The sequence below is a fragment of the Gavialis gangeticus genome, unplaced genomic scaffold (assembly GCF_001723915.1).
Source record: "Gavialis gangeticus isolate Ggan-Ray unplaced genomic scaffold, GavGan_comp1, whole genome shotgun sequence".
In the NCBI taxonomy this organism is placed as follows: Eukaryota; Metazoa; Chordata; order Crocodylia; family Gavialidae; genus Gavialis; species Gavialis gangeticus.
Window position 1 is genome coordinate 55,827,954 of NW_017729034.1, and position 12,579 is coordinate 55,840,532.

Sequence of the window (12,579 nt, forward strand, 5' to 3'; positions counted from 1 at the left end):
GCTCCCAACTTCTGCCTTTCCTGTCCCCTCCCAGCTCTGCAGCTCCATCGAGGCCCCAAGGAACTACAGTGTCTCCAGGGAGCCAGAAAACCCTGACATAATTCAGTGCAGGGTGCCATTCCTATTCTGTCTGAATGTGGCTTCATTTAGGCATTGACTCTTGAAACGAGCTCTGGACTTCGTATTTTTGCGGAGACTCAATTATTTTTATGGACAGGCGATTTTTAGGTTCCTTGTCTTTTCTTTAACTGGTCATCCATAAATTTCCAGACAGCTGGCGACCCTGTCCATGGGCCATAGCTTGCTGACCCCTGCTATGTGCTATTTTGGGACGTGTTAATTTGCTGTTCACTGTTGGTTACCACAGCATCTGTTTTACTTTGCCCAATCTTCAAATGGGTAAGGTGTTTTCTTTTTTAAAAGCTGCTTATAAAACAAATAATGGGTAAATTTAATACTTGTTAATCACTTTGAAATCACTGGATAAAAAGTGTTATGTAAGAGCAAAATATTAAATTAGGTAAAAGTAAAGCATGATGAATCCATAGGCACCCAGTTTATTCATCAAATTCTTTGCCACTTACTGGGGCACATCTACATGAGATGCTTAATGCGCAAAAGATTAATTTCACTCTGCATTAGCATGGCGGGCAAAGCCTATACTAATGTGCAGTAGATTGTCTAATGCTCAGTAGCATCACAAAAAAAATAGTTCATCTGTGATGATGCATAGTAGCAGTGATTACAGCACATTAAGTTAGTTAACTATTAATGAATGAGTAGATGTGCCCACTGAAATCTTTAATTTTGAATACTTGGAAATGTATTATTGTAAATGCATGTCTTCAACAGTGATTAATCTACAAAGGTAGATTAGGTCAGGTACTTGACTTTTAAATTATCTTTTAGGTAAGTGGAGGTATTCTTCGAATATTTCCAGAAGGCAAAGCTCAATTTGCTGATATTGAACCCAAATTTGATAGACTGCTGTTCTTCTGGTCTGACCGTCGCAACCCTCATGAAGTGCAGCCTGCATTTGCTACAAGGTAAGATGAGTGAAATTAATAAATGCAGCTATTTGACAACATCTTTATAAGGAAAAGAACACATGATAAAAACAAGGAGCAAAAGGAAAAATAATACAGTATGGCTTGATTTTTTTCAATCATCATCTGCTTAAATATCAGGAGTTTTTTGCAAAAGTATTTCTCATCTTTGGTGTCAGAGTGTCCCTTCATGGCTGACTTCTAAGAGATGAGAAATTGATCACAGGAAATCTAGTTATTCATAAATTCTCCTAAGAACTTCTTCCTTTTATTTTCTCCTGTACATGAAAATTTGACATGAGATACCAGTGGCAACTTAAATTTCATAAAGCTGGATTAGGAACACACAGGGCCCAATATAGAGCCTATTTTAGTCAAGGGTGTCCTCCCAGTGACTGTAGTGGGCTTTGTGTTAGGGCTTATTATAGTAAGCTTTGCATTAAATCTTCTCCTCTGTCCTAGTTTATCATTATATGTTTGACATTGGGTAGCCCCAGCAAATTTCCCTTCCATTCTTTACAGAGTCATAGCAGGGCAGCTCTGTGCCCATGGCTACCACTGTGTGGTAATTTTACAGCAATGCGATCAGCTGCTGCTGTGGAGGTGGCTGTTAGCAATCTACAACATTTATATTTGCAGTCATGGCAGTCTGCAAAGTTTTTGTTCTATGGCAATCAGTTCCTCGTAGGTGGAACAAATGAGCTGTTTAACAGTATATAGCTCTACTGAATGTCAGTTCTAAAGACAAGAACTTCATGGGGTTTTGACTGGGCAGTGTAATGAGCTAAACTGGAATTTAGTAAAAGCATTGAGTTAACAGTGCTATCTTTACAAAAACGTAGCATGGGATCTTTAAGTATATGAAGTCGGGGCCTCCTGTTTGTAGTGCTTCAAAGCTATATGCTCTCCAGTTAGTACTTTGGGATATGGATTCAGAGGATAGAGTGCCACCTACTGAAACTATTAAAGTACTTCTCTAGTGCCTAACACTTGCTTACAGTACTGTTAAAGTGATGATGTAGCCATGATGGTCCAGAAATTATGCAAGAGGCAAAGACTTTTTTGGGTAGTATCTTTTATTGGATCAACTATGGTTGGGATAAAGTTAAACAAGTTTTCAAAAGCATCCAGACCTGATAAAGGTAGGCAAGCTTTCAAATGCAATGTATTCTTCATTCCAACCATACAGTTGGTTCAATAAAAGATATTACCCGAAACAGTCTTTGTATGTTGCATAATACTTGCTATGTAAGATCTACAGCATGCAGGGAAGAAGCGTGTCTCTGGAAGAAGGACAGTTAATTCTCTCCTTCTATTGAATTGCTGACATGACTTCCTACAGTATAACTTGACTCTGCTTGGTTTAGGAAATATGTGATCACAGTCCGTGTGCTATGGCCTGAGTCTCTAAGGCATTGTTTCTGGGAAATAATCTTACTGTAGTTACTAAAAAGATGCACATTTTATAGCACCAGTGGCAAACCAGCTTGGTCGTCTTTCAGGTGGCAATTCTCTTTGGATGACTAGTATATTAATAGAGAAAAATTACACTCCCTTGAACCTCCATAAAATGCCGTCTTTTTATTAAACTAGACTGACTGAAATGAATTGTTGGATGACCTTTATGAAATGGGCTGTAGCACTCTTCCCCCACCGCCACCACCCAATTTTGCAAGCAATTCACTTCTTTTCTTTGTACTTGTTTACAGGTACGCAATAACAGTGTGGTATTTTGATGCAGATGAAAGAGCACGAGCTAAAGTAAAATATCTAACAGGTAATTGTTTTTATGTATTGTTTGTTGATCTTCTGAAAGAATATATCTAAGTGGTCTTACCTCCAGGCACAAGAGAGGGGACTTACCTTGAATAGTCAAGATTCTGTTCCCTGCTCTGTCTGCATGCTTCACTAGAGGCCTCAGGCAAGTTACAGTCTCCCCGTAAAAAGGTGAGAGTGCTTCTCCCTGGTTCCATAATACTCAGCAGGTGTGTTTGCAGGATAAGTACATTGGATTAGCAGGTTTTACTGAAGTGGAGGATAAGTACCTAAGATTAGAATATGATTTAACTTTGGATGGGACTTGAGTGTGTCTGTTTGAACAGAGTGCTTTTTGAAAAACAAAAGCTAAAATAAAAAACGGTATTAAAGAATTGAGGTACTTCCTCTGTTTCCAATCTTGCACTGCTAACATCTGCTTTCCTCTTGTGGCTTAACCCCTAAAGAGGAAGTTGATTTAATTTTCCTGCTCAGATGAGTAAGCTTTATTAGGAGGTGTAACTTAGCCCAGCTGTGATGCCTGAAATTAGTAAGAAGTAATTGGTGGCTTACATTAAAGATGGAGCAGAATTCTTTTTCTATGTATAGATATAGAGCCTGAGTCTCAGTAACCTAATTGAAATCTGACTTTATGATGATGATTTTTTTTATACCCCATGAGGAGCTGAGCAAGCCCATGTCCTGTCTAACTTTTGCAGAATTGATGGGAATTCTTATTTAGATTTTAAATACAAGGAGAATCTGCAGAAACTACATATAACCTCTGTTTCTCCTGGTACAGTTGGTTACTTCTTCACATTCCTAAAGCAACAATAGGAGTTCAGCTCTTCTGCTCTAGGCTTCTGATTTGCAGGGAATGCAGAAATTGGAGTGCCTGCCCTGAACAACTAAATCATTGATAGCTGCAAAGTTCCCCTCACTAGTGGCAGTCTACCATGGGGGGAGTCGGCTGCAGTTGTGGCAGCTAAGGAAGTTGTGAGGAGGTGGGGTTGCAGATCATACTTTGTGAAATGCTTAACCATTGTGTTGATGCTCTTATCTTTCCACAGGTGAAAAAGGTGTGAGGGTCGAACTTAATAAACCTTCTGACTCAATTGGGAAAGATGTTTTATAAAGCCTTTGATCTAGCAACTTCCCTTGCTACTCTTCCCCAATAAACCTTGAAGCTATCTATTAACTTTTGAATGTGAATAATGGGATAAAGGAAAATCAACAACAAAATAACATTTTAATAAGAAAGCAGTGTTTCAATGTTGCATCAAATAGAAGATTTTTGACTGTTGAAGCATTGTACTATGTGATTGTGACTCCAGACCTGTGACTGCTTATACGAAGAGAATAAGCAGTCAACAAGAAACAGCCTATACACACCTGGACATGAAATAAGTGCCCTACATAGAATTTGTCCATTCTTATATTTTGCCAGACCTGTCATCCAGCTGAATCCAATTCATCTCCCTTTTTTTATATGGTAAAGGTTTGAATTTTGGGTAATTTTTGTATGACCAGGTACAGTTTATCAAAATTGAGTAAAAATACAGTGTTCTCCAAAATATCATCAATCTATTTTTGTAAAACTGTTCATACTGTTCTCTTCTGCCATGAAAAACCTAATTTAATATTAAAAATTGCCAGTAAGTGAGGATCATTTTAATTTTCTTTACACCTAAAGTTAGAAAAGGAGCACTTTACTTACCAGCTAGAAACCTGATTGTTTTTATATTCATATTCATATCTTACACTAATTTGAACTTTTAACGATTGCTGCTGTATTGTTTTGACAGTCCTCTGCGAGACTCATTAACAGAAGCAAATCTGTCTTGCTGTTAGTAATTTCTTATTCATGGTTTTGTATGTTAAATCCACAGAGGGGAAGGGTTCTCTTGCTCTTGCTCTCTCTCTAAGTGACTGGCACTAAGTGAGCTTGAAACTATCCATGCTGTCTTCTAACTTTGGGGACCTGGTAAATACCATTGAGTTCCTAGGATATATACAAGGGCTTTCCTAGGCTTTTAGGGGTACCCAAAACCTTATGTACTTGACAAGAAATTTCAACCTTTCTCCCTTTTTAAGTCTTCTCCTTTTCCATTCTCCCTTCCTCCCCTAGTAAACAACTTAATAGAATGTTAATGTTCACAGGCTTTTTCTTTCTCAGTGTTAGTATCCCATTTGATCTGCAGGTTGGCACCTTGATCTTCTCCATATCAAGAGAACATTCAGTACACTGCAGCTGAAGTGTATCACCATGGGCTTCATTTGTAATACATCTTTAGGTTGTCACTCTACTGAAGAATTTCCCCCAAAAAGCTAGTATTACTCTGTGATCAGTACTAATAAATACAGACAGGGAAACAAATCCTCTTTTTCTTTTTTTGTAAATTGAGAAGGGACTTTACAAAATAAAGATGACATCCAAAACCTTTGAAAATTTTACTTTTAAGAGATGGATGTTCCAAACTCAGATTGTTCCTGAGCTTAAAAGCCTGAGAAGAAAAAGCAAACTGTAAAGGGCAGCATCCAAAATGACAAGATTCTTGGGTCTTTTGGCTCACCCACTTCAGTTCTTCTGCCTATCTTTTGTTTTCTTACTTAGCCAGAACAATGTGAGTGTACAGAAATATTTCTGTATATATTAAAACTTGTGACAATTTTAGCATCTGTATAGTTTGTATTCAATTAGAGAACTTTTCTATGGAAAGCTCAGTAATTTTTATTAAAAGGATTGCTATTGTTCATGTAAAACATGAAAAAGCTAATTATGTTTACTGACAAACTGACAGAAGGGGGAAAAATTCAGTATTGTGATATCACTTAAGAGAACTTGCAGCAAAATTCCAGTTTTGTTCAACCTTTTATTAGTTCTCAGCCTTTGCAGTTTTGTTTCCTCTTTCCTCCTTTCTTCCCAGAAAAATCAGACAGGACACCTCAACTGTAAGTGCCTCTGCCAGCCTGACCAAGGAGTGCAAATCTTGTTACTGTCTGGTCTGCAGTGCAATGCACTGCATTAGGCCACATTTACAAAAAAAAAAAAAAAAAAAAAAAAAAAATCCACCACTTCTTTTACATGCTTTTTATATAATTTACTAGAGGTTTGGTTGGGTTTTGTTTCAGAAATGTACAGTGTAAGCCTTTAAATTTTTCATTTCAGTCCCTCTGTAATTCAAGCTTGTACTACTGTGGTTATGCAGAGTATCAAATTCTAATCACTGTGTAGGTTTGTGCTTGCCAGACAGGTTAAAAAAAAAAGTGCTTAACTTTTTTGCTCCATCTGTGTTCCATTCTGTTCTGGTTTTTTTAATCATTACAAAAGGGTCATCAAATCAGGTCAGCCATTTCTTTTTAGATACTGTTCATTTCATGTCAGTTGCATCTTCAGTCTTCACTGTTACCTAGCAGGTCCTCGTTTAAAACTGTTTTTTAAACTGTCTTATGATCTGTATGTGTTTTAGTCCTGGTTAAAGATAAAGCTTCATAATGCTATTTTTATTCATGACATTAGCCAGCTGTAAAATACGAGACCTTTATCTATAGCAGGCAAAGAAATTCAGGATTCATTTACAGATTGCCTATAAAGTTGTGTAATTTGAAAGCAGTGTTCCTTATGAAAGAGCTCTCAAGTTGCTTGTAAAGCTAATCTAATTAAAAAGATGTATAAAGGTTCTTGAAAACAATGTGGTGTGGTTATTTGTAATTGTGTAACTTTTTAAAGCCTATTCCACAGCAACTAATTTATAATCTGATAAAGTGAGGGGGAGATGTGTATCTGTTTAGCACATCTGGGTGTGATTTCTGTTTTTAAAAAGAGGTTGAGGGGGAACCTGGATGTCAATTTCTAGACTGTTTGTGGGTGACCTGCAGTTTTGTGGCAATCTTGTTTTATACCAGTACAATGAAGGGAGGTTGGTGTTGTGGCCACACTGGTGCAAAAAAAAAAAGCCTCACTGTGACACGGTTTAGCTCCTTAGTAGTTGCTCCATTTGCTTTTTGCACAGCCTGTACTGAATTTTTGACCTCCTGAGAGCAGCAGAAACATGATAATGCAGGTCACCCTTAAATGCCAGTCTATGCAGGGTACAAATGCTATTCTCCAAGCCTTCATACCTGCTGTTGGGACTTTGTTATAAGAACATAAGGATTGCCATTTACTGGGTCAGGCCATAGGTCTGTCTTGCCCAGTTTCCTGTGTTTCACAGTGGCAGAGAGTGGATGCTGAAAGGGAGAGTGAACAGGGTATAACCAGGGTGGGTTTTTTTTTTTTTATCATTGTTCCTTTCTCACTTGCAGCTTCCAGCATTTAAGGTCTAGGTTCAGTTTTTTCTTATCAGCATATTTAATGCCAAAGCAAAGGGCTCCATCACTTTATTTGTGCAGACCACCCCCAGACTGAGATTTGCCCTTTTATTTCTGGGGCAGGTAACTGGCATGCAACCTTTTTCAGTATGAATAATTATTTTTTTAAAAAGGCTTCTTGGCAGTTTCAAATTGTAATGTTTATGATGGATGATCTTATTGTAGAGATAACCATGATGTTCAGGCATCAAATTTGGCTTGTGGATGTCACACAGTGCATCAAGAAAGGTGAGAAGTATCTCTGGGCTTTACTTGAAGGCAAACCATGTGTAAATCTGGGAGGGGGTTGGCTCAGAGCACTTTCAAATAGAAATGCTGAAGGATGGCTGAGGGGCAGTCATAACTTTAGGTTGCCCTGTCTTTAGTCTAGGGACTGGACCAGTTTGTGATCAGGAGAGTGAAAAAGCCACATATAAGTGTTGTACCTAGTACCTTGATATCAGAATGAAAAAAACCCTGTTTTAACAGTCACAGTCTTTGTGAAGTACAACTGAGTTCACTATAGCACAAACCCAAATTCAAAACAGCAAAGACTAGGGAAATATGGTGTAAATGTTCACAAATAAACCATGTTCAAACCCAGTCACAGGCACCTACACAACCTTCACTCTGGTCTGCATTTTAATCTAGTGTTTCTGGGGATTAATCTTGATTTTTTTTTTTTTTTCTTCTCCCCCTTGTCTTCCTAAATTTCCTTTAGAAACACCATCTATTTATATTGTACAGGCAACCCCCACTTCATGCTGTTTCCCTTAGCACTATTTCACTATAACACTCATTTTATATTGATACGTGATTCCACTTAGTGCTCAGCAAGTTTCATTATAAAGCTTGCAGTCACCATCTTGAGTCATTAAAAACACTTCTGGTCACCATCTTGGATTGTCAGATACTTTTGGTTTCACTTAATGCTTGGTTTTTCAAGAACCAATTAGGAGCACTAAGCAGGGGTTGCCTGTATTACAATGGAAATACAATAATTTAGGAACCAGAACTTGAATGAGAGAGAGGACATTGTTCCATTATACCATCCAATAAACTTGTACGTTAAGAAAGTGTGTAATATCATTTTTAAAAAAAAAGAAAGAAAAGGTTTCCTATTAATGCAGCAATTGAGCCAAAACAGAAGAGTTCTATTTGTACAATGAAGTAAACTTATTTTGCCAAGAGTTTCTTATAACACTTGTGTATGTTCTAATGTTCTGGGAGTTCGCTAATCTTCATGCATAAATTAACTTCTTTTGTTTGAGTTCTGCAACAACTATTTCTAGTAAATTCACAGTGGTGATTGGAATCTGCTGTCTGGCTCTAGTCTGAAAAATGTGCATGGCATGACTCTTTCCCCCCACTCCCCTGGAATTTAATTTCTGTATAATTTTGATACCAGGTGATGATGGATTCTTTGCTTAGTCTAGTGCCTTTCCTTCAAGAGCAACATCACATGAAAGTACAGAAATAATCTACAGAAATAATCTTGGGGGAGTGGTAGGGGAGAGCAGGTCAATACTCTGAAGTGATAGAAAAACAAATTTATTTTGTTTTGTTTTTAATTTCCTCATTTCTCACTGTTCCCAAAACCTCAGTAGTGTTGTTTTAGTTCACCCTCTCCAGTATAGAGCTCTACTGTGGGTATTAATTATAAACCTTGGGGGTGTGGTTTAAGGAATCTTGTTTATGGTACATAGCTAACCTCTTGCCTCTTTTTATACTTAATTTCTATATAAATAAAGCATTTGAATTCCTACTTGCCTCGGCGAAGTAGGTGGCTTTTTATTCAAAGCTGAAGCTTGTGAAGAAAACTGCAGGTGAACTGCTGTTACACACAACTTCAAGTACGATAAGAGAAGCTCCTCTGATCAGTGATCACAGAGGCAGCTCAGTTCATTGTACAGCAGTTGTGACCTGAAAAATGTGGCTGTGACTTTGTTTGGCTTTTGAGACCTATGTTGTGTGAAAGGTGACAATTGTACCTCTGAGCTAACCCACTCTTTCCAGCCGGGGAGGCCTGCCTGTCCCAATGTACTCTTGGTTTTTTGGCCTTTGCTCTCATCTACTCAGCACCAGCCTGCTTTTTCTCTTGGACATGAGGTGATCATTTGAATGTACCTGATACTCTTGTGCCTTTTGGTGGTATAAGATTCAGGGAGCTCTAATAACCCCACCCTAACCAAGAGACCCTCAACCTCACAACGAGGGACTGAGAAATTGTTTGGCAACTGGAGTGGCTGGGAGGGGCAAGGCTTTTTAAGATACTTTTTCTTGATCACTTGGAAGGCCGATAAAGTTACTAACTCAAGTTACTATCTGATCAAGACTTTCATTTTCTTTCTCCTTTTTTACTGTTAAATCAGACTTAAAAAATAAATCCTCTAGAATAATAGAGCAAATGTAAATTGTTCTGATGAATATGCTATACATAGACTGACCATATGTCCCAGTTTGGCTGAGACAGTCCCAGATTTTGTAGGCAGTCCCAGCCAGTTGATGAGAATTGAAGCAAGTATCTTGGATTAGCACTACCCTGCCTGCACTGCCCAGCCCAGCTCCTCCCTGAGCAGTGGCTGGAGGTGGGGAGTTGGGTGTGCTGAGCACTGGTTCTCCTGCCTGGGGAGAGGATTGGCTGGGGTAGGGTGGACTGAGAGATGGGGCTGGGGTTCAGGGACCTATGTGGCGCAAGCCAGGATGGCGAGGTGGGGTGGTACAGTGCAGAGGCCTGCAGCTGGGCTCCATCCCTTGTGCACAGAGGCTGGACTCAGCTGGAAGCATCTCCTGTGCAGTGCCCCCTGGACTCTGCCAGCCTGTGCCACATAGCCTTCTCCCTATCACCAGCAGCCTAGTGCCATGCAGCTGCTGAGGCCCAGGATCTCTGTAGTGGCCTCGGGCAGCTGCCAGCATCAAAGGGGTGGCACCGTGTGGCCATGCAACACAGACTGGCAGAGCTGAGGTGGTATCACATAAAGACTGCTCCCAGCCAGGTCCAGTCTATATGTGTTGGGGACAGAACCTGGCTATGGTCCTCCTCCATGCCCTGCCCTGTTCTGCCATCAGGGGTTCTGGGAGCTGCAGGGTTGGGGTTGTGCATGTGTGCACCCATGTGGGGAGGGGGGTACAGAGACATGGAGGAGGGCATGTGTGCATGTACATGCCCCCCATTCCAGATTTCCTTACCCCATCCTGAATTGCTCTAAAACTGTTCACCCTAGCTATAGCTACCATGCCTTCCTATGTAACCTTGCTGTTAGGAAAGAGAGTAGTTCTAATGATTCTTGGAAGTACTAACTTTTGCTATTGATCTTACAGTAGTTCTGGCCGATCTCTCAGGAACTCATGCTAGGTGCTGTACAAACACTTGGGAACCCCTTGAAGAGACGATCTGACTACACAAGATTCAGTGGTGGCCCCATTTGTTAAATGGATTACGTGACCTGTCCAGCATCAAAGAAGAATGTGATAAAACTTTTGAATTGAATACACTTTTCCAGCCCAGTGCACTCCAATTATATCAATCTAAATTTTCCCAAGTTTAGGGACTGAGACCCACTTCTGTTTTTAGACCCTTCTACTCTGCCATAATTTTACTATATTTGTTAGGATCAGACCAGTTTCTTCGCTAGTTTGTTTTTGGAGTGATCAGCTGTCCATCTGACTTCACTTAGGTATGTATCTAATTCCACTGAAATACAAAGATTTGACTTTCACACCCAAATGTGAGGAAATGGAAATGAAATAAGGCCGATATCAGCACACAGCTTAATGTAATAGTAGTGTAATTCAATACAAATAAGGAAAACTGCCCTCTATTCTGCTTCCTAGATTCAGGAGGGCAAGTAATTGCTCCCTCTGTGGATTAGTTTGCTTAAATTAGTATATTAGATATGGCAAAGTAATGTTACAGTGTCCTGATACAGGTATCACTGTAACCAGGGGCATCACAGAAGCTGTAAGCAGGGTAAGTTTAGAGCATGGGCATGTTGGTGTCCAATTTAGTGCTATTGCAGGGAGCCTTTTTCTTGACTTCAGTAAGCCCTGGAAAGAGCCCTGAAGACTAGGTTGTCAAAACCTGTAACTGCTCTTAATGGAACATTAATGGTTTTCAAGTTAACTTGTGTGTGTTTGGCAACACTTTGACTCCTTAAGGGGAGAGAGAATATTTTTAAAGAATGAAAGTATTTATAAAAAAATGGCAAGGGATTTGAAAGCAGGTGTAACCACTGAACCCATTTTAAATGATTAAAGAGTAGATTTCAGTTTGACTGTTGGGTTTAACTAGCAGAGAAAAAAGTAAATGTGAGAGTAAGAGGGAAGGTAGATCCTACAGCTGAGTAATAGTACAGTTTCTGTTTTAAAAAGATTGATTAAAATTGCGTGGTGCTGAGTAAACCGTAATGTATAATGTTCTGGGAAAGAACATTTAAAAATATTTGTATAATGGCAACTTGAAGTTTCAAATACAACAGCTATAGTGTAGTTTTGCTGTTTCATTCTTTGAATGCCTGGGCTATAGGAGTAGGGTGATAAATTGTCTAATACAAAAAGTAACAGGGTGTTAGATTCAATATGATTATGAGCATGGGATGGGAGGGAATGGACTTTGGGGTATCTAATGTAGGCAAGGTTGCCGTCTGCAAAAAGTCACAGTACTGCATGTACATGCATACATAAAACAAAAGAATTCTTATGAAGACGAGCAGTCACATCTGCTTTCAGTTTTTAAAGCTCTAAAATCACTTGGAAAAAACTGTTGCAAAATAATGTGGGCTTGTTCATTCATATATGAAATGTGTGTCTGTATAAGAAAAGTCTTAATACTAGGTGGGTGGATAGTTTCAACAAAAAGGAAGCTGTGACTTAACTGTGACATGTATACCCCAGTCAGTATAAATAAGGCTCATGCAAGTGCAGGAAGAATACTGTGAAGACATATTTTGCTTAATCATTTTTACTTAATGACTCCGCAAACTTAACTGCCTACCCTGTCTATTGTATAGAGAATGCTTAAATGCTTGTGTTCTTGCCAAGTCCTGTGTGGAAATGAGCCAGTGGTAACAAGGATAGAGAAGTGGGTCCCCCTTGTGTTTGCTCAGTATAAATTTCCTTTATTTTATTTGTTTTTTATTTTAAAGTTCTTATTACTATGTTTAAAATGGGGTTAAAAAAAAAGGAAGGAAAGGTTCAAACGTTATGTATTTCAGGCAAATATTTGTTTCACTTTATACAGTTTTCTTCTTCCAGAAAAGTTGTATCAGTAAATTACAGTTATACCAGCATAAGTGATTGTAGACAGTGCTGTATACCTGTACAAAGATGCTTTATATCAGCATAGTTTTACTTTGCTTCTTGAATTACGATACTTGTACCTTATGGAATCCTAGAAAAGTAGAGCTGGAAGGGACCCCACGAGGTTGAG

The 12,579-nt window shown here is 39.0% G+C and overlaps 1 protein-coding gene across 1 annotated transcript in view; it reads left to right on the forward strand.

The window, feature by feature from the left end:
• The window catches only part of EGLN1 (egl-9 family hypoxia inducible factor 1), a gene marked incomplete at its 5' end in the record, with an annotated part of 54,220 nt that extends 47,727 nt beyond the window's left edge, over positions 1-6,493 (forward strand). The window contains 3 exons of the mRNA XM_019526725.1: positions 910-1,046; positions 2,756-2,823; positions 3,872-6,493. Coding sequence (XP_019382270.1) covers positions 910-1,046; positions 2,756-2,823; positions 3,872-3,936 — 270 coding nt within the window. The remainder of the gene's footprint in view (positions 1-909; positions 1,047-2,755; positions 2,824-3,871) is intronic.
• Between the last annotated feature and the right edge of the window lie 6,086 nt (positions 6,494-12,579).